Source organism: Hyla sarda, chromosome 3, assembly GCF_029499605.1.
Source record: "Hyla sarda isolate aHylSar1 chromosome 3, aHylSar1.hap1, whole genome shotgun sequence".
In the NCBI taxonomy this organism is placed as follows: Eukaryota; Metazoa; Chordata; class Amphibia; order Anura; family Hylidae; genus Hyla; species Hyla sarda.
In genome coordinates this window covers 406,815,147-406,838,241 of record NC_079191.1, presented here as the reverse complement: position 1 = coordinate 406,838,241, position 23,095 = coordinate 406,815,147, and the positions used below count along the sequence as shown (strand labels likewise).

The 23,095-nt window shown below is 43.4% G+C and overlaps 1 protein-coding gene across 1 annotated transcript; it reads right to left on the bottom strand.

Annotated features, from left to right (window-relative positions):
• Nucleotides 1–17,877: 17,877 nt before the first annotated feature.
• On the bottom strand, nt 17,878–22,689 carry ZFP36L2 (ZFP36 ring finger protein like 2). The gene is made up of 2 exons (XM_056568142.1): nt 22,402–22,689; nt 17,878–21,536 (listed from the first exon to the last, which is right to left on the bottom strand). Exons 1-2 carry the CDS (start codon nt 22,450–22,452, stop codon nt 20,448–20,450), a joined length of 1,140 nt encoding a protein of 379 aa, XP_056424117.1. The 5' UTR covers nt 22,453–22,689; the 3' UTR covers nt 17,878–20,447.
• Nucleotides 22,690–23,095: the final 406 nt, after the last annotated feature.

Below are 23,095 nucleotides of genomic sequence, written 5' to 3'. Positions count from 1 at the left end.
GGGGTGGTCCGACCACTTGGACCCCCGCGATCTCCTGCACAGGCCCTCTACTCTCCCACAGCGTCACGACTCCCGGCAAAAAACGGCGGCTGACACGTCCCCTCCATATATCTCTATGGGAGAGCCATTCGGCTATCTCCAGCACTCCCATAGAGATATATCTAGAACAAAGGGCCCATGCAGGAGATTGCGGGGTCCCAGAGGTTGGACCCTCCGTGATCTAAAACGTATCCCCTATCCGCAGGATAGGGGATCCGCTTTAATGCATGAGACTTCTCCATTAAATATGGACTAAATAAAGTTGGATGCTTTTAACTTTTTTTTGGGTGAGTGCAACCTACATCTTTTTCTTATGTCTTTAACCCCTTAAGGACTAGGCCCATTTTGGCCTTAAGGACCAGACCAATTTTATTTTTGCATTTTCGTTTTTTCCTCCTCGCCTTCTAAAAATCATAACTCTTCTATATTTCCATCCACAGACCCATATAAGGACTTGTTTTTTGCGTCACCAATTGTACTTTGTAATGACATCACTTATTTTACCATAAAATGTACGGCGCAACCAAAAAAATATTATTTATGAGGGAAAATTGTAAAGAAAACCGCAATTTAGCAAATTTTGGAAGGTTTTGTTTTCACGCTGTACACTTTCCGGTAAAAATGACATGTTTTCTTTATTTTGTGGGTCAATACGATTAAAATGATACCCATGTTATATGCTTTTCTATAATTGTACCGCCTAAAACAAATCTCAAACCATTTTAACAAAATTGGTATGTTTGAAATAGTCCTATTTTGACCACCTATAACTTTCTCATTTTTCCGTATATGGGGCAGTATGAGGACTCATTTTTTGCGCCATGATCTGTAGTTTTTATCAGTACCATTGTTTTCTTAGGTTTTACTTTTTTATAAATTTTTTATAAATTTTTTTTTGGAATAAAATGTAACAAAAAATCAGCAATTTTGGACTTTTTAATTTTTTTACGTTTACGCCGTTCACAGTACGGGATAATTAACAATATATTTTAATAGTTCAGACTTATACGCACGTGGCGATACCAAATATGTGCATTAATTATTTTTTTACGCTTTTCGGGGGGTAAAATGGGAAAAACGGACGTTTTACTTTTTTATTGGGGAGGGGATTTTTCACATTTTTTTACTTTTTTATTTTCCATTTTTTTTAACACTTTAATAGTCCCCATAGGGGACTATTTATAGCAATCATTTGATTGCTAATACTGTTAAGTGCAATGTATAGGACATAGCACTGATCAGTATTATCGGTGATCTTCTGCTCTGGTCTGCTCGATCTCAGACCATAGCAGAAGACCCCGGGAGACAGCCGGAGCCAGGGGAGGGGACCTCCGGCTGCCATGCTGGATGATCGGATCCCCTCGGCAGCACTGCGGGCGATCCGATCATCCATCCAAAGTACCGCACTGCCGCAGATGCCGTGATCTGTATTGACCACGGCATCTGAGGGGTTAATGGTGGACATCCGCACGATCGTGGATGTCGGCCATTACTGGTGGGTCCCTGGCTGCTGATAGCAGCCGGGACCTGCCGCGCATGACGCGATCACCGCTCCGGCGCTCACGGTCATGGCGGCGCATAAATGTACGTCATGGTGCGCTAAGTACCACAGCACCATGACGTACATTTACGTCCATTGTCGTTGTGTATTAATATGTTTTGAGACAACACATAGACGGAGGAGGACATCTTTACTCCATGGTGGTGGCATACAGTTCTCAATAGTGCCAGGAGGAGATTTCCCCAAACATCACGAATGCCGAACACTCAACTCTTAACATGAAAGAGGCCAAACTGGACTCTGACCCTTTTGCTCATGACCAGAAGGATTAGAAGCAGCCATCTTAAAACAAACACAAATGACTAGGTTCTCCGGTGCGGAGAAGGTTAATGGTCTTTGCATTAGTGACCAATTCAATTAGTTACCAGGAGACGTCTATCCCAATGAATATTCCGCTCCGTGCCATATTGTAGATATGCCGAGCTTGCATTACCTGGCCTCAGAATGTACAGCAGAAGCAAGATTCAATTACCCGAACATACATGTATTGATGATGAAATCTCCAGGCCTGTTCATTAGCTATTGCTATGGAAATGAATAAAGGGGGAAACAACATTTATACATTCATTGTTTATCAGGAGCAGGATGAGGGATATATCATCCTCTATTAGAGCAGCCTGTGGAGCATATGCTAAATGGCGCAAGCTACTTAGTGGATTAAATGGCCCACCCATGGTGTATAATCTTTTATGTTTTTCAATTTAAAGATTTTATCCCAGTCATGTTCAAGTGCATGTCTGAAGGATCCACAGGTTCTGCTGTCCTCTCGGACTTAATCCTGCTTCAAACCCCTTAACCTATTCACTGCTTCTATTTCGGTCTCTTGTTTTATGTGTCGCCAAACAGAAGAGCAAATCACAATGGAAACTTGTGCATACTGTTCTAGCAGGAGAGTCGGGTTAAATAATACAAGTGTAAGGGGGGTGAACTGTGTATTCTCCCTTGCAGGGAAGGTATCCTTAGTAAATAGTTGACTGTCACTTTAAATGGAAACTTTGCTTATGAGAGTCTGCTCATAGTACTTGTATTCAATCTGCTTTTGCAGTTATGTCTATGCGAATGTATACACATCTACATCTGGCCGCCAACATGATTGGCGATGTGCTAATGTTTCTGTGACATGCTACTTTATTGGCATCATGTGTCAGTGGCCGGAATTCCTCCTGCTGTAAGTACTGACTGACAATGCCTGCCAGTCAGTATGCACCACTGCTTATTACAGGGGTTATTTGGGGAGAAAAAAAGTATTTTTCCCTGTTTTGCAACCCCGATGTTCCACTTCGGCCATATTGGAAGTATTGAAAGTATACCTTCTGAGATGAGATTGGCACATGATGTCCAAGAGCTGGCCGATGTCACCATAACATTGGAAACATTATGCAGCCATCGGACATCGCGTGTGGGCATGGTTTCGCTCTTGTCTCTAAAGGCATACTTTTTAGACATGCCGAGGACGGAAGCAGAATGGTGGCGGGGCCTCGTTGTCATAATGTCACTGCATTGCAATCATTGCATGAGGGTGAAAACATGCCTGCATTTAATGACCAATGGCTGCACGATGAGCACCAGGAGCAAGGAAAAGAATTCATTTTCCTCCTCCTGGATAACCCCCTTTAAGTCCTGTCTGAGGGCTTAGGGGGTTCCCTTGTCCTGGTGGGCAAGTAGATCTGATTCTGCTGCAGGCCTGGATTAAAGTGTGGCCTAGTTGGTGGGACAGGTAGTGAAGTAAGGCCACTGAGAGAAGGGTCTAGAGAACTCAGATTACCCCTTGCTCGTACCAAGAGGGGACCTCAAGCCAGAAAGTCCTAGTGGTGCCAGTAGAGGGATATAGCTACTGGGTGGTATCTTGGCGAGAGGCGGCTTTAAAAAAAAAAAAGAGCCCTTGAGAGACACTGGTAATTGTGAAGCTCATGTGAACCTGTGGGAAGTAACAAATGCCTGGGAAGACTGTAACAAGGGCTGTCACTTACTCACTATGAATGGACAGTTGTTGGGGTTTCTCTATGGTTCTCCCATGGTGAAAAGATTGGGAATGACTGAATTAGAGGATAGGTGCCGTGTCCCTTTTAGTTTTGCTAGAATAGAGCAACAGTGTTTTTTTTTCTTACAGAAATTCTTTTTGGCTCCAACTGAGCGTACATGAGATTGAGAAAGAGGGATTACCATAGCTGACAGTGAGGTGGCAAAAGGATGGTATCTCTTAAATGCTTTTGTTTTATTGTTTTCACACACACTGAATGGCTACAATAAACTGAGCCTATAAGAAATACAGGTATAAAATGACTATATAACCATTCCACTTGTGCTCCTCAACCCTCAACTATAATTGTTTTCAAATTCAACCCCCATCTTTTACATCGCAATGTACATCAATCACAATGGGTAATATTCAAGGCCAAACCAGTCCATATAAAAAAAATATATATATATATGTATATATATCTTATGTAAAGTAGTAGAATTTTGCTTCATCAAAGTGAAAACTTTTGTATAGTCCAAACTGTAAATATTCTGTGGAAATTGTAAAATAATTCATGTATATGTGGTAAGGAGGAACTTCATGGGTCTGGATTTCTACCTGACAAAAGCCTTAGGTATGGAAACAAATTATTGTATTGCATTCAAGGCAGAGTAAAGCTTGGAAGGAATTGTGTTCGCCCAGTACAGGATAGTGTTGCCCCGTACCTTTCCCGCCCTGTCAGGCAGTGTCCCTCAGTGTCCCCAGGGCCCCCTGTGGTTGTTTCCCCATTTGTATATATGTTGGATATTAAAAGATGTGTTATACCTTTAATAAAATGTACCATGTGATTGTTACCAAGGAGTTACCAGTGACCAGCTGACCCCCAGAGTGACCTATGGGCTCCCTGCTAGTCTCCCCCATATAAGCCCTGGGTGGAGCTTCTCTCTCTTGCTTCCTGCTGAGGTCCAGTCAAGTCGTGCCTAGTGAGTGTGTCCAGAGTAGTGGAGGCATCAAGTCAAGTCCTGCAGCCACAAGTCAAGTGCAAGTAAGATAAAGTCACCATGCTGTCAGTCACAAGTCAGTCAAGTCATCTGTCTACCCACTAAATTCTCCAGTCCAACTACAAGTCACAGCAAACCTGCGAGGTCTCTGTGTCACTGGTCACCTCCTTGGGCCCTGGCTGTACTGCATAGACTGTAACAACTGTCTACCCTCAGTAAAGCTACCAATGTCCATAACTTGGTGTCAGAGTCTTTATTACAACCCCCCCCCCCCCCCCCTGCCTAGCCCAGGATCCAGCAGTATACAACCTTCGGGTGTTTAAGGATAAACCACGCCCTGATGTCACGAACACAAGGGGTTAATGCCATCTGCCCCTATGGTAATTATATCTGCCCTGCACCTCACACCCTGCCATACCACAGAATGCTATGGGGTGCCAATACATATTACAGTATTCTGGAAAATCCTAGACAGCATATACAAGGTTAGACACTGCTCATAAAGAAGGGCAACAAAGAAGAATGGCTCCACCCAAGGAAAGCTATGTTGCCCATAGCATGTAGAATGTAGGGCATCCTATAGTTGCAAAGAAAACACTTTTGTCAAAAAGCCAGTATGATCCCATTATCAAGTCTTTGCAGATGTTATAAGAGGGAGTAGCAATTAAAAGGAAGCCTAATCGTGATTGGTAGGGGAAAAAAAATGGGGCGAATACCAGAGATGGTTTTTAAGGGGCTCTTGTTGGGTCTCAACAATACTTATGTTAGTGAATGTAATACCAGACTGTGATACAACACTATAAGGGTGGTACAGGGAGTCACATACTACATGACATACAATTAACAAATGAAGGGACATGGGCCTGCAGGAGTCCCCCAGCATGTGGTACAGATGGACACGAAGGTAGGTTGGAAGACCAATGTTCCCGATGCAAGGGTGGAAGCTGGGGACTTACAAGTCTATGGGACCATCCAGAGCAGGTACAGGAACGCACAGCTACCCGATTCTCTACTGATACTTGGACGAAGGTCTGAACACTTGTTTTCATTTTTACCTCCATGGTGATTTTAAAGAAAGAATGGACTTTCCAGTACAAGCTCAGAATCAATTTCCAAACCAGAAAAATTAAAAAGTGATACATAATATATGACAGGCATGAATAAAAAAAGACACCAGGTAAAGTATAATTATATTGTGACTAACCCTTGGTACAAGGGACAACATAATGTATAATAAAGTCGTACAATAAAGCAGCACTATCATGTTGTTACTCCTGGATGTGGCGATCATAGTAAGAAAGAAACCAATCGTGAAACTGGGACTTCCCCACAAACCGAAGATCTTGTTTGAGTCAACGTGCTACAGATGTGCTGTGTATTCACAAGCCTATATTATATGGTTTGGCTTTTTATTTTAATTTTATTTCTATTTTAGTCTAGCAGATTCTGTAATTGAAAAATGAAACAGAATACAGGTCTAAGGGTGGTCAACAAGAACTTCACAATAGTTCACAAAACCCAGAATTAACAACTATACGTTACCTGATGTCATAGCATCACTTTTTAGGCACAAATAGCATTCTTACAGGTTTTAGGATGAAACTTAGGTTAGGCCCCAAATACTTATAAGGGTCCCTCCCTGGTCCAAATTTGCTTTTAGGTCAGTAAGAGAAGTCTTTGCTTTTTGAGGACCTTGCCCAATCATGTACATACATGGTCGGTCATTTATTTGAATGGCCACCATGTAATACTTAATTTCCCCTGTAGTGGCCACTGCACGTATAATGTTCCAGATGCATTGCTGTGATTGAGATTAGGGATGCCATGCTGGCATCTGTAGAAAGGAATTGTTTTAATGACATAACATACCAGCCTAAAGGGGGCCATAGACCTTCAATGGCGTTAGGCTTATAGGCCCGACCTCCTCACACAGGTGAACGATCAGCAGATCCGAACATTCATCTGCTTTCACTGGAGAGGGATTAAAGAGGGTATTCCAGGATTTTCTTTTATTTGACTATGCTACAGGGGATGTAAAGTTAGTGTAGTTCATAATATAGTGTCTGTACCTGTGTGTGACGGTTTTCTCACAATTCTTATGTGATTTTCACCCCAATATTTATTTTTAACAGCATACAAAATGACTGTTGTCTCAGATTTTTCCCAGCTTGCAGTGCGGCCGAGACCCAGTCAGCTGATGACAGGGAGCCTGTCTGCTTCAATGGGTGGAGGGATCCCTTGGTGGGAGAGAGATCAATCTGCAACTAATGCAACAGCTGTAGGTACCCTGATTGAAAACCACAGGTCTTTTGAATGGATTCAACTCATTTATGTTTCAATGGGTGTGGTGGCTGATGTGGGGGTGGGGGGGGGGGAATGGAATTATGGGATTTGTAGGCAAAGAAGAAAACTCAAAAAGGAAATACCAGTTCTCAAAAAGCTAGCCACAGTGCTATGGTAATCTCACAACATAGCGATTTAGCACCAAGACAAGCGCAGATCCTTCCTAAGCATGTCCATTACTGTCTGCCAGGTACGTACTAAAATCACCTTATAGTGGATAACCCCTTTAAGGTGCTGCCACATAGCCCTGTCAGCGGCTTATCTCTTAGGGAACAAAAGGGTCAGGGAGTTGAAATCCAATATGCCCAATCCTTTTCTCCTCAAACATAATAGTCAGTGAGAGTGGAGGAGGCCTCCATGCACAGGTCAGCAGGTTTCACCAAAGTGGACAGGTTAGGCTGACTTTTGACCAAAGTGTATGGAGACCTTAAAGGGGTACTCCACCCCTAGACATCTTATCCCCTTATCCAAGGGATAGGGGATAAGATGTCTGATCGCGGGGGTCCCGCCGCTGGGGACCACCGTAATATAGCATGCAGCACCCACCGTATCTGCTTTCGGAACAGCTGGAGGTTCTGACTCCCGACCATGGGGACGGAAGATCGTGACGTCACGACTCCGCCCCCGTGTGACGTCAGGCCCTACCCCCTCAATGCAAGTGTATGGGAGCGGGCGTGACAGCCGTCACGCCCCCTCCCATAGACTTGAATTGAGGGGGCGGGGCGTGACGTCACGATCTTCCGTCCCCATGGTCGGGAGCCAGAACCTCCAGCGGTTCCGGAAGCAGATACGGTGGGTGCTGCATGCTATATCACCGGGGTCCCCAGCAGCGGGACCCCTGAGATCAGACATCTTATCCCCCTATCCTATAATAGGGGATAAGATGTCTAGGGGTGGAGTACCCCTTTAACACAATTCTACCTGCATGTTACCACCTTATTTTTTACTTATCTGCATTCCATCCCCTAGTTCAAGTATGTGTCCTTCTAACAGAGCCCCGGACTAAAAACATCTTCTATACATGCTTCTAAATTCATAGGTTAAGCCCCCCTGCCCTGTTTTATCTCTCAAACCCCTATGTGAAGGATTGTCTGTGACTGCATAGTTATGTTAGGTATGTGATGAGACCGAGACTCCATGGTCTCTCAGACAGGAAGTGATGTCGTTTGATGGACAGATGTAGACAAGATGACATCATTTGGAGCAGAAGTAGACACTGCCCAGGAACACTACGTATAAACTCAAAAAGGGGTCCTTTTCAAGTGTTGGTTGATCCATAGAATTGCTAGGTACATGCACCAATAAAGCTGTGAATAAAAGGGAATCCTGGCAAATTTTACACTGCTTGGAAAACTAAACTGTTCGACCACTGTAACTGGCAATGGCAGCAACTCAGTTCTGCTGGCCACAATTGGTTTGTAACACTGCATGCTGAACTGAAGTCACACTAAGCAATGGCATGAAAGGGGTACTCCAGCTTTTCAAAACGTATTCCCTAAGGCCCCGTTCACACTACGGAATCTCCACTTGCTGAATACCGCGAGCGGAGGTTCCGCCTAGCGGCCGCCACCGTAGGATCTTTGGCGCTAGGGCTGCGGGGCACTGAGCCGTCACCATTGACGGCTATGCAGTGCTAGCGGAATCCGCGCAAAGAATGAACATGTTCTTTCTCTGCGCAGAACAATTTCAGCGGCGGAATTATCTGCAGCGGAAATTCCGCAGTGTGAACAGGTCTCGCGGCGACCCATTCACACTAATGTTAAGCTCACACCGCGGAATTGCACTCGCGGAGTTCCGCTCGTGGAATTCCGCAAGAATTCCATAGTGTGAACATAGCCTAAGTGTTTCATGATGGGGGGGGGGGGGGTCCAACCTCTGGATCCCCTGCGATTCCCAAAATGGGGCCTTGAATCTCAGCGCTCCATGCATTCTCTGTGGTAGCACCAGAGATAACTGAGCACTGTACTCGTGTATCTCCGGTACTCCCATAGGACTTGCATGGGACACAGGCTGTGTTTTAAAATATGCATGTATGTCCCTGGATTGCAAAAAAACAGACATGATACAGATTTAAAATAACATCTTGTGTGGAAGAGGCCCTAGACTGATCTTCACTTAAAGGGGTATTCCGAGTTTATACATCTTATCCCCTATCCTTTGGATAGGGGACAAGACGTATGATCACAGGGGTCCCGCTGCTGGGGACCACGGTGATCTCGGCGTAGCCCCTGGCAGAATGCAGAGATCGGGAGGGGTCCCCAGCAACGGGACCCCAGTAATCATACATCTTATCTCCTATCCAAAGGATAGGTGATAAGATGTATAAACCCAGAATACCCCTTTAACATACGAGCCCAGTCCTAAATTTCTCGCATACAGATGAAAATCATTAACCAATGCAAAATGTCTATATTGTTATGCAGATTTGATGGCAATCACCACTGAAGATCACAGTAACGTGGACGATGCCAGAAACGCATCAAGCTCCGTATAGAATAATCCATTTTTCCTTAATTAAAAGGCGACTGATTCCAAAACGCTGAGAACCAGCGGTGACTTATGAGAAGATTGTATGAAGATCAGAACTTTGCAGAGAGTGTCTGGCATGACCGCAGCTTAACTCTTTCCACGCCTACACAATCTGGACAGCTGCCAGACAAACCCTGACACCCGGCACAGTTCTGCTCATACCAAGACCCCATCTGAAAAATCTAACATTCCTGCAGCCCTATGTAATTAACTGGGCCCAAGGCTTCAACTTCCAACACTTAACCCATTGTGCGCTGCCGCCTCTTTTGTTTTAAGGCTCAGGCATCATTGTTTCACTACTGTCTGTATCTTAATCAGTTGGTCTCAGCTATTAGCTCAGATTTACCTCGCCCTCTGGCTACATATTGTAAAGCAACCCCTTCCTGTAAGAAGAAGCAAAAAAAAACATGCTGTAGCAAACGCCAATACACCCTGAAGTGCCTTCACTAATGGAAAGCACATTTACACTTCATCTTGGCCCATTAAGGAAATACAAAATAGTCCTGTGCCGCTTTTTGACTCTTGACTTTAACTTTTTTATATGTCTATTTATTGTAAGACTACTCCAGAGAACAAAAGACAAGCGGCACCAGCAACTTATATCTGAATCCACCTATGGACCAAGGGCAGCTGTGGGAGTCTAAGTTCAACACCCCGCGGCGGTGCTAGGACGGAGGGTAAATTTCAGTAAATTGTACGATCAAAGAAAGAACAAATCCTGCACTCACCGCACAGTACGGGTATCGCGGCCTCGGATTCCGGACCTCCTCGGATGGCGTGGGAGTAGCAGCCGCCGCTTACAGCGGCGGCTGCTACTCCCACACCATCCGAAGAGGTCCGGAATCCGAGGCCGCGATACCCATACTGTGCGGTGAGTGCAGGATTTGTTCTTTCTTTGATCGTACTATTTATTGTAAGCTATATGCCATAGGAATCCTAAATGTTGGCAGCTACATTGTTCCCAAATATAAAGAGAAAAAAAACTTGGCATCGGTTCTTATTATTAATTTGCAACAAGGAAAATAACTTTGGCATCTAAATCAGTAAATCCGTAGCATTACATGTTCACACAATAGTAACATGGTGGGGTGCTGAGGAATAATTAAAGGTGTTTTCCCGGAAAAACTTATTGATGACTAGTGTTGAGCTGCATAGGCCATATTCGAATTCGCGAATATTCGGACGAATATTCGTCATATATTCGCGAATATTCGCATATTCGTTATATTCTCTTTTTATTTTCGCATATGCAAAATTCGTGTATACGAAAATTAACATATGTGAATATTAGCCCATACAAAATTAGCATATGCGAATTTTCGCACGCCAGTCTCTCACAGTAGTATTAGAGCCTTCTTTACACCACACAAGCTGGAAGCAGAGAGGGATGATCACTGTGATGTGTACTGTGAAGAGAAAAAAAAAAAAAAACGAATATTCGTAATTACAAATATATAGCGCTATATTCGCGAAATTCGCGAATTCGCGAATATGCGATATTCGCGAATAATATTCGAATTGCGAATATTCGTGAGCAACACTATTGATGACCCATTGTCAGGATAGATCTTCAATATCAGATTGGTGGGGTGCTGAAACTTAGGATACAGACACGGCTTTAGTAGGTAGGTCCAGCTCACCTTCCACTTAAAGGGGTACTCCAGTGGAAAGCAATTTTTTTAATCAACTGGTGCCAGAAAGGTAAACAGATTTGTAAATTACTTCTATTTAAAATCTTAAAACTTCCAATACTTATCAGCTGCTGTATGCTCCACATGAAGTTGTGTAGTTCTTTTCTATCTGACAACAGTGCTCTCTGCTGCCATCTCTGTCCATGTCCGGAACTGTACAGAGCAAGAGCAAATCCCCATAGCAAAACCCCTCCTGCTCATGGACAGAGGTGTTAGCAGAGAGCACTGAAAGAAAAGAACAGAACTATAGAAAAGAACTATACAACTTCCTCTGTAGCATACAGCATCTGATAAGTACTGGAAGGATTAGGATTTTTATAATTTACAAATCTGTTTATCTTTTTGGCACCAGTTGATTAGAAAAAAAATTGTTTTCCACCGGATGGGAGATGAGCTGCATTGACCTGACACAGCCAATACACATTGCATGGAGCTGTCTGCCTCCAGGTCATATGTATGCCACAGCTTTGGCATACAGCTCATCGGCATGGGTGCCTGAGGCCTATCTTTTAAGGCCATGTTTACACGTTGGAATTTCCAAGTGGAATCCGGCTGAAAAATTCTGCTCTGAAGTTCTGTTGTAGCAGAGTCCCATTGGATTCTGCTGCACTGTGCACATGGCGGAAACATCTGCTGCAGAAATCTCGAGTCAGGCCTTTGGAATCTACTCGGAAATGCATTGCCATCTATACAGATGGCACATTACCAAGCAGTCCTAGCACCGGTATGTTCTGCCAGCCCCCACAATTTGCGGAATATCCACCTGTTTTTTCCGGGTAGACATTCGGCAAAATTTCCACTGTGCAAACATGGCTTTAGACTTGAATGGGATTGGTGGGAATTCCGTAGACCACTCACTTTAGAAGCTGGCTACGGAATTGCCGGGAGTTATAAAAGTGTATCCTGCAACCTCCCTGATGTCATAGGATACAACCAATGGAAGAGATGATAAGACATGGAACTGCTGGGATCTTTTTGTGTCCCTTTAACTAAATAGTATGTTATATAAACTTATAGGAAACCAAATAATTTGTCTTATAAAATTTGAGCTTTTCTGTTTCCTCTTTCAGTCTGACTAAACCTAAAAGTAAAAAGTTAATTTTATGCCAATGTCTATTTTAAACACAGAAGGTAGACCACATACACGGTACTTTAAGGCATGAGTAGTTCACGTCCATTGGTGGCATTGGGTGGTTACATTCCGAATGACAGTCCTCTGATGTCTCAACTAACAAATATGTGAATATTATTTTAGCTTTTTTTTTTTTTTTTCAATTTTTGTAGCCACAACATATTCCTCAGAGCTGCATCCTTACTGAGGTGTACAAGTGAGCTCTCCTCCAAAACTAAGAAAACTGTCTTAAGCTATTGGAAGAGACTTTGGCTTGGCTAAAGTCCATAGCGGCACTTCAAGACTCTTTAATGGATCAGACACTGACTTAAAGGGAAGATACCACCGATGTGGTGCTAGAGAAAGTTTTTTTTTAATTCTGGAAAATAACTAATTTGCATATCTGTTTTCCCAGGAAATTTTCCATAGCCTGTAAGACTCCCTATGTCAACTGGTGGTCTCCTCAAGGAGAAACAGTATCTTCTAAGACCTATGAATGACACATATGCTCTCCAGGTGATAAGTAAAGGGGTACTCCGCTGCCCCAGCGTTCGGACCATTATGTTCCGATCGCTTGGAGCAGACGGCAGGGAGTCGTGGCATCACGCCATGCCCCCTCATTGCAAGTCTATGGGAGGGGGTGTGGCCTCCCATAGACTTGCATTGAGGGGACGTGTTGTGACACCACGTGGTGTGTGGCCATGACATCACGACCCCCGCCGCTTGCACTTAGCCTTCTAAAATAACACCGGCTACTGCAGAGATCATGGGGGTCCCAACTGCAGGACCCCCTCGATCAGACATCTTATCCCCTATCCTTTGGATAGGGGATAAGATGTCTAGGGGCGGAGTACCCCTTTAAGTTCTAACCACTGGAGATGGCCCTGATAGGCCATCTCTTTGTCTTTCAATAAAGCTTTGGGCCTGTGATCTCTCTATCCCCTGCTTTTCCAGACCCCCTTTCCCTATCACGGTCTCGTTGTTTGACGTGTAAAATCTGAACTTTTAGTTAGCAGTGTGGAAGACCACAAGGCAGAACAGAGAACCACACGAAGGGACATGATCTTGGCATGTAGGGGTTGGCCCAACGGCTACCCTGGAGTAACCTTGACCTATGGATCTGGCCATAAGGTGTTTGGTACAGCTAAAACTACAGTGCAAAAATGCCCTAGGAGTGGTGGCCCCAAGGTGCTGTAATTTAATAGGTATGGGTAATAACCACTACCCCTAGAGTGGGTTATGGGCCAACCTATAAAGTTCAACTTGATAACTTCACTCCTAAAACTTCACTTTTATTGAGTTCTTTGATAAAACGTAATACGTAAGTCACACTCTTTAAAATCAGAGGTTCAGTGTGGTGTAAATTACATGACTGCTTCAGTTCCACTGGGTATCAACCCTAGCTGGGAAGACATTGATTTCTAACTAGGGTTGATACCCAGTGAAAAGTTTTAGGGGTATGAATATCTAATAAGGTTTTTGTTTTGACCCACAGGAGTTCTGCCCATGGTCCGATCTACTTTATAGGTTGGCCCCTAACCCACTCTAGAGGCACTTCTGCACCTCAGCTCTAGCCCTACCCAAAACCTCATCCTTTGTGTGTGAAAACATTTTACATTTTGTTTGCACCTGGGTGATTGATGCACTGCATAAAATGAAGACCATTGTGGGGGCAAACACAAGGGCACAGCTCATGATAACAGCACAATTGAATGTAATGGCCACACGATCAGAATGGACTTTATGAATAGTCAAACTTAAAATATATTCCCTAAAATATAGGGAATACGTTCAGCAACAAGTAGTAAGGACCTGTTGAGATAAAAAAAATAACAAAAAAGGAAAGAATCCTGTTGTTTTCAGGAGCAGGGAGGTTTTAAATTACTGGTCTGAGGACCACTCGACAATAAATCACATGGAAATTAAGGTGTTTCTGACAGGCTGAACACAATATGGAAGCATCAGGTAACATCAGTTGCTCGTCCTCCCAGATCCTACAGATCTGACAGCTAAATTACTAGGAAGGACCATCAGTATTTGTGCATGAAAGGCCTCAGGCACATGTGTATGTAACCTGTTAGAGACAGCACATGTAGTCACTTGATGTGCCTCCATTTGACATCAGGTACAGTACAGGCCCACAGATTTCAATGGGTGCCATATTGCAAGGTGCTACAACATGGACCTGCAATACAGTAATATGCAAAAGGCCTAGTTCAGATTATAAAAATATATTCCATATCCAAAGGATAGGAGATAAGTCTCAGATCTACTGCCTGGCGCCCTCCTCCTGAACGGAGCTGTGTTGCACGAAAGGGTGGTCAACACGCCTCCTCCATGCATCTCTATGGGAGAGCTGGATATACCAGAGTAAATCGCTTCAGCTCCCAGCGATTCCTCCCCCCCCCCGGGATGTGATAATTATCCCCTATCTTTTTGGATAAGAGATACATTTTTTGTAAGCTGAATAACCTTTTTAAAGACTAAGAAAAAACTGCACTACCTCTATCCAGGCAGTGTGTTGTATTGCAACTCAGCTTCATTAAAGGCTCCACTGGCCAGCGTTCGGAAGTAAATGTTCCAAACGCTGTTTTCGCACTGCGGGGGTCGGTCACACCCCTCGCAATGTTACAGCCACGCCCCCTCAATGCAAGTCAATGGGAGGGGGTATGATGGCCATCATGCCCCCTCCCATAGACCTGCATTTAGGGGGGCGTGGCCATAATGTCATGAGGGCAGTGGCAGACCCCCGCAGTGTGAAAACAGCGTTAGGAACATTTACTTCCCAATGCTGGCCAGTGGAGTACCCCTTTAAAGTAAATGGAGTAACATTGCTGGCATTGCAGTTAAACCCCATTCAAGTGAATGACACTGGATTGCATTACCGTACACAACCCCAGGACAAGGGTGGCACTGCTACTGGAAAAAAAGCAAACCAACTATCCAGATCCTTGACAAATCTTTTTCACAAGGGATAAGTCAACCAGGCAAACTCTTGCATTGCATTAAATAATTCAAAAAATATTTTACTTCAAGGAGGGAAGTAGACAATGCAAAACAATGATTAAAAAAAAAAAGTTCAGCCTTTTTTCTAGGCTTTAGTCATACAGGAGACATCCAGCTGCCTGAAGTCTTTCCCTAGGCCGAAGTTTCACAGCAGTTTTGCAGCTGCTGTATATTAACAGAGCAGCCAGATGTTGCAACTTTACTGAATGGGAAAGTAAGAATATGCGTTGGCCCCAGCATATTGTCGGAGTGGCTTTTTTTCTTTCTACTATTGACTTTGATTGTATATAAATATATCTTCCTTGCCCCAAATAGAACAATCAGCTTTTATATGCATTGCAGTTCATTGGGGCTTGCATTATAAGCAGTTATTGGATCATTCCTAAAAAGTTTCCCCACCAATAAATCCCAGCCCCATAAAGTTTGAATGAAGTGGCAATGAGCGTGCATCACCATCGCTGCAGGTACATTCCTCCCCACCACAGTCTAGCAGTAGACTCCCATTGGTCAGTTCTAATATACTGTAACCATTATGTTACACAGTGAATGAACATACGTGAGCTGCCATCTTTCTATTGATAGCGTAGTGTTACTATAGGTGCATTTTGATCTTGCAATGACTGTGTTAGGCGGGTGGGATTCTGGCACATTCCCGGCACTAGTAAACCCACAGCCTTACCGCCAAACTAACACCTGGTTGCATAAGGCCCTTATGACAATACTGGCTATGTGCTGCCACATAGGAAAAGATCAAACTCCGCTTTAAAAGGGTACTCCGGTGCTCTGAGCCGGAGGCTGTGACATCACACCACGCCCCCTTCATTCAGGTCTATGGGAGGGGGAGTGTCTGCCAACACACTCCCTCCCATAGACCTGAATGGAGGAGGCATGGGGTGACATCACGACCACTGCCGCAGGAACCTGGTGTTTGTTTAGAAGTGCAGGTGCCTCGAAAGATCGTGGGGGGGGGGGGGGGGGGGGGGGGAACGACCAAGCAGCGGAGTACCCCTTTAACAGTTCATTTAGAAAATAAATTTTAAAAAAAGAAAATCCCTGATTGAGAATCCTAAATCTTGATCAGTAAACCGCTCAAAAAGGGGCAAGACATTAAAGTTCCCAATTCCATGACTTCATAGTCAATAAAACTAGAAGCATAGGAAGCTCCTTCATAGGCAGATTTACTTCATGCAGTTGTCTAGGAATATTGGGGGAGATTTATCAAAACCTGTGCAAAGGAAGTTACCCAGTAACCCATAGCAACCAGATCACTTTAATTTTTGCAGAGGCCTTGTTAAAAATGAAATCAAGCTGATTGGTTGCTATGGGCAACTTTTCCTCTGGACAGGATTTGATAAATCTCCCCCATTCTCTTTACCACTAAACCTTTCATTACCTAAGAATGATTGCACTTACACCAAAAATCCCCAGGCCTGAAAAACAGGATATCTGAGAAGTCGCCATTGTTCCCAGCTATCAGTATAGAGGAAAGCTTACTGCAGCTCGTGGATGTTTACATACAGGAAGTCTGGTATGTATACAAAAACACTGCAAGCTCTTATCTCATCCTTCTCTTATGAGCTCCTGAAAAATGTATTTATGCTAGGAATCCATACAAAACATTTAATTCAGTGTCAACATTTGATTAACTATACTTCGTGTTCTGTAAAACAGTAAACCATAGAAACTTTCCAATACAGACATGCGCTACTTTAAATATAATGGAACACTGCCCCTTGTGGTCACACTGTTACAATGCAACAAGCATGTTTAAAACACAAGGATCAGGAAATTGCAGTCCTGACCACAGTCCACTGCCTGAAAGCAAAATCAGGAACCCCTTAGGTTTTATTAATGTTTATATTTGTGTACTATTAAAAGTTGCTTGCAGCACTACACCATTCCATGTACACCACTGGAAAAAAATCCATGTTTAGTCAGTACTTTTAAAACCGAACCCACTAGTGGGTCTAAAACACAGGAAAAGTTTTTCCTGTTGGTTCCACTCGATTTTGGCTAAAAAAAATAAATAAATAAACCAAATACTGATCAAAATGTGACAAATACTGTGTGAACCCAACCTTATACTCCTAACATGACCCATGCAATGATTTACTGCACCGTAGTAAAGCACTGCAAAAATTTCTAAAAATAAAAATACTCCATATAGTGAACAGATGTGTATTTTGTTAAATGTTCGTCTGAACAGAAGGGGAAGAGAGACCGGTCTATATACACACACTTCTACCCTAGCTGTACTTGTGTATTGGGTAAAAAGCCATTAAACTTTGTTCTGTAAAGCACATAAAGGGCAACATAAACTTGTGTGCCTAAAGTGGTTTTCCCCTTTTAATATAAAAACTGCAGGAAGTTCAGATGGTAAATGATCAGCCCCTGCCATGTGATAAGGCGGCTATTGTGTAAGCAGTAGGGCTTAAGAATACTGCAAATACCTTCTGAACTAGCACTTTGGAACAGTCTACAATACCCGCTATTTGTTTTGGCCGAAAGCCTTTTTTTTTCCCCTCTCCCCCCCCCCCCCCCCTCCACTTTTTTTAAGTTTAAACACTAAAACCTGAAGGCAAAAAACCAGATACACCGCCCCACCACCTAATAGACAAGAAAACATTCACAGCATGTGCTTTTTTTTTTTATTTCCAAAAATTTATTGGGAGAACTACAAAACATTTACAGTACAAATTTTACAGTCTCACAATTCTTAGTGAACCGACTAATTATATGTACATATAATTATAGTCAACTCATCCTTTTCGTTACATTCAGGAGAAAAAAAAAATTCGGTTAAAGTAGTTCAGAAATAAAGAAAAAAAAAAAAAGTACATAGTGCTCAGTCGGTACCTACTATGTACAAAGGGGGAATGAAGGGAAGAAAAATCAAAAAATAAAAAAGTTTAAGGGGGGGGGGGGAGGAGAAGGGAGGGGAAATAAACAAATAAATAAAAAGCTACGTTTCTGCCATTTACCATCTAGGCAAATGAAATGTAAAAACGTTTGGCTTTTTTTGATTTAGAAAAATTTAAGACACTTGCATGTACTGCATGAAGTTTCAGATGCAAAATGTGGCCTTTAAATTAAAGAGTGGTAAGAAACAAAATCCCATCCCTACATTCAATTCATCATCACACCTTTACACAATACTTTTTTGGTTGAGAAACATTTAAGGCAAGTGTGAACTCTTCAAAAAGGCACTGTGAAATATAATACTGGGACCCAAATTATTGCTACATAGCATCACAGTGATAGCGGTGGAAATAGACCAAAAAAAATAAAAATATATAGAAATAAAAAAAAAAAAGAGGAAAAAATATATATAAAATAATAAAAATAATGGAAATTCTGAGTGAGTCACTCAAGTCAAATCATAATGCTTTTTCTTAGCTCTTTTGGACGGGCTAACAAGAATATCATGAAAATAGGGGGTGGGAATAAAATAAGTGGGGAGGAGAAAAAAATAATAATTATCCATACAAAAAAAAAAAATTCCTCAAACTTCTTCCACAGCACTTGAGATTTCTTAACAGAAACCATTCAATTCTTTTTTTTTTTTCTTTTTTGTTTTATTAACGTAAACAAGGAAAAAGGAATTAATGAAATAAATATTACATACAATCTCTTAAATTAAGATTTTACTCATTTACAATAAAATAAAACAGGTGAAGTTACAAAAAAAAGGCATATATTACTGTGAAAAGAACATACACTCAACATTTTTTTTTTTTTTGCAGATTAATAATGGCAATCATAATTTAAACGTAATAAAAGAATATATATCTATTGCTTTTCATCATACCAGATAAATACAGTATGAACAAATTATTCAATGTATATTTTTCACAAGATAATAAATAAGTTAAATAGTTTCATATTGAGTTGTGTGCAGTGACAGGCAAGCAACTCAGACAGCTAAAATAATAATATAATAAAAAAAAAACAAAAAAAAACAAAAAAAATTCAGCAGTTATTCAACAATTATAAACTAACTGAGTGCTTCCAAAAATAGAGGAACAAAAATTGTTCTAAGCTAACAGCCCACTAAGCAAATGGAAATGGAACTGATGTTAAACTTTGGAATGAAAAGTTTTTTTTAGTACATGTTAAGCTAAAGAAATAGACATCTTAGAGGGTTGCTTGTTGTTAAGGCATATTCTCGGCAGGATGGTGAAATTTTAAAAAGCTTATTAAGTTTTTTTTATTTAAAGTTTTTTTTCTCTCTTTTTTTCCAACTGGACTGTCGTGTTTTATTATTAAACCCTTGGGAGAAAAAAGGTAAAGTGTCCTTCCCCAAGTTTGCTGTGCTAATGCTTCAAGAGATGGAATGCCTGCTGGTGCATAAAACTATCCCCCGCCCCCCCCCCCCCCCCAAAAAAAAAAAGAGACATCCCACCCGCTAACCCCCACAGTTCTATAAAAATAGTTTTGTTCTATTTGTTAAGTTTTGCCCTTTTGCGAGTAAGGTTTTTCTTTTTTTGTTCAGCTTTCAGGATTTTTTTTCCACGAGTCTTTTTCCGACTCTGCTTTTCATTAAATAAAAATTGGCAGAGGCACAAAAGGCAAAAAAAAACAAAAAAATTAACAACAACAACAACAATAATAATAATAATAATAATAATACAGGGAACATCTTGAGTGCCAGCTTCAAATAGTTCAAGTGTTAAGTCCTTTGCTGTAATTACAATTGCTGTAGAGTTGGGTCATCCTCCCTCTCTCCTTTTTCACCCTCCTGAGTCTCTAGCACATATCGAGGGGAGGTGCGGGGACAGACTGGCAGCTTTCGTGACAAAATACAGGGGGGCAAAAAACTGTCCCCTGACACTTCCACTGTACTTAAAGGCAGGGTGGGCAATAAACCCCTTTATAGTCCATTCGCCAGGGCAGTTTGTGGAGCCCAAAGACCACCAGCTGCCACATAACCTCTAGTGCAGCAGAGCAATTACACTGCTCTGCCATTTAAAGAAACATGACAATCAACATGACCAAGAGCCGGGCAGTACTTGCCCTTTAAATCTTTCTTTAAAAGAGAGGTTCTGCAGCAGCTGTGTGCTTTGCAGCACCGCCCTCTGTTATTAGACAGGTGGCTATGAAGCCCATATCATTAAAACAAAGGAAAAGAAAAATAACTCATACCAGCCTGGGTAGCATTTGCCTCCCCAGTCCAGAGTAGCCCCTATAGGCAGGGGGCGGTGGTGGCTCAGTCATCGGAGATGGACAGCCTGCTGAAGATTGGCAGGCGCCGGTTCGAGTCCAGGGTGGGGGAATCGGATCCACTCAGGCTGCCAGAGCTCAGGGAGCCGCTCAAGTAGCTCTCCCGGTCAGAGAGAGAGTCGGGTGGGCTTGGTGGGGCATCAAACACCGGAGACTCGGAGAGACGCCTCAGGGGTTGGAAGTTGAGGGTCGGTGGGGGAGAGTTGGAGGAGGATTGTGGCTGCTGACGGCAGTAGGCTGCAGGGTTGTTGTAGCCGGAGAGGTTGTGGGTCTGGATAGCCAGTGGGGTGATGAGGCTCAGCTCCTGGCCAGAGAAGGTGAAGGCATTGTTGGCACAGGGCACAGCTTCATCACAGTACAAGGAGTTGGAGGGCTGTGGAGGTGGGGTACGGGAAGTTGGGCTCTCCAGCAGAGGGGAGTCCAGGCTGTGGTTGGGGAAGCCAGAAAAACTGAGGCTATGGTGCAGCTTGGGGCGCTGGCCATTGAAGCAATCAGTAGGAGAGCCCCCTCCACCAGGTGCCTGCCTCCTTTCTTCTGCATTGTGTATGAAGTGGCAGCGGGGACCATAAGGACAGAAACCAATAGTGTGGAAGGTACGGCACAGCTCCGTCTTGTACTTTGGATGCCGGGTCAGGCTGCGCAGCTCATGGAAGCCGTGGGCAAACTGGCACTTCTCTCCATACTTGCAGGTGCCACTTTCCTCAAAAGGCCGGCACAGCTCAGTCTTGTAGCGGGTGGAGTTGATCTGTGCCCCGGACTTCTGCTGCTGTTGCTGCTGCTGGAGGTGCATGAGATGTTGGCTTCGCTCCCCATTTTCGCTGAACGAGCGGTCCCGGAACTTGTTCTCTTTGTTCAGCAGGGCGGTGGTGCTGCTGACTACCGAGGACTCCTTGAGGTTGTTGTTGCAGAACTTGGGGGACGAATTATTGTTGTTGGCCAGAGACTGCAAGTTGCTGGCCGAGTGTCTGCGCAGGAAGCCCGGGATCAGGCTGGAGTTTGGGCTAGTCACCGGGCTGCCCACCGCCTTCTTGTCCAGCATGCTGCTCAAGTTCAGATTGTTCAGGACTTTCTCATTCTAAAGAGGAGAGAGAAACAATAGAGACTGTCAGACTCCAGGAGTTCAAGTTGCAGCTCTTACTCACCCACTCCCTTGCACAAGTTGCTGCACTAGCACTAAAGCTCAGCCTCATACCAGCTCGACTAGTTCTTTTAAAGCAACACTTACACAGTAGTCCAACAACTTTTAAAACAAAGTGCATGAGTCTCCTAACACAAAAACAGACAAACACCACATCTGCTGCACTAATAAAAATAAAAGTCACTTCTCACTTCCTAACAACTTTTGTGCAAACATTTCCTAGAGGTGCAATGAAAACTCAGTACAAGAGTGACCATCTGGCACAAGGCAACATACATGCAGCCTGCACAGTCCAAGACTTTCCTACATCTTATGATCACACCAAGGGTCTTTTAGCACTTCCTTGCTCGATCTTTGCAGTCAGCCAGCTACACAAAGTGCACACTACACACCCAACGATCACAGCCCACTAAGACAAGGAAGCATGCAAGTGCTAAAGAAACAAAAATTATAATAATCACATAGAAACTAAAGAGAAACTTAAAAAAATAAAAAAATATAAAAAAAAATCACATTGCTTGGTGCACAAGCTGCAATCACATGATCACCCACCACCCTCTCCTAACCTAACACTGCAAAGCAACTTCACTCCAGGTCATTTAAAACTCTCCTTACTCACAAAAGTTGAGTGTGCACTCAATCACACGGGGAAAAAAAAGCTAAAAAAAAAACAAAAACAAACAAAAACCTACAGTCCTGCTTGCTTGCTGCACTCTTTCCAAGGAATGCATGCTCCTCTCTCCCCCCCACCATTCCCAGCCAAGGTTCTGAGCATGCACGAGGCTCCTTCTTGCATACACACCTTGCAGAACAAGTCAATGTCGTAGAAGGCAGATAAAAGGGTGGCAGACATTTCGAGATCCAGTTTGTAGCTTGTCCGAGAGGACCGGGAAGATCCTGCGTTACTAAAGAAGAATTGGTATAGCCACGACTAAGGCTCCGAGGGGGGAGGGGATGGGCTGCCAGGTCCGAATTCACTTGGGTTGATTGGAGTTGAAATAAGTGCAACGAGCTGACTCCCCAGCCCGCGTCCAGGCACCACTATATAAATGCTAGTAAGGGCGCGCGGGTGGGAGGGATAGAACGTTGACCCAGCCGGGGTCTCCGGGCAACGCCTCCCTGCAGCCGTGACGTCGCCTGCTCGCTTCCTATTGGTCGCCGCCAATTTCCTTTCGGGTAGAAGCTTGTAGACTTTCTCCCTTGGAGAACAGTCCCAGCCTGGGCAGCGGCACGTCCTCTGCTCCCTCACGGTGCTGTGGGGCTTCTTATCCCCTCAATACTAAAGAAATATCCCCCCCCCCTCCCCTAAAAAAAAAAAATACCTCACAACATGAGGGAACTGTAGTACAAAAAACATCACACGACATAAAGGGAACCATTACCACAACAACAAAAAAAAAACACCACACGATACCTCCCCTCCACTATGAAGTCTCACAATGTCCTCGTAGGACGACAAATACTGGCACAAAACAGGAGCTAGGGCTTGGAGGGAA

Excerpts from the sequence above, each read along its gene's own strand:
- ZFP36L2 (XM_056568142.1), bottom strand. The coding sequence starts at position 22,452 with ATGTCTGCCACCCTTTTATCTGCCTTCTACGACATTGACTTGTTCTGC. Across the intron at positions 21,537-22,401 it reads ACATTGACTTGTTCTGCAAG|AATGAGAAAGTCCTGAACAA; the intron begins GTGTGTATGCAA and ends TCTCCTCTTTAG.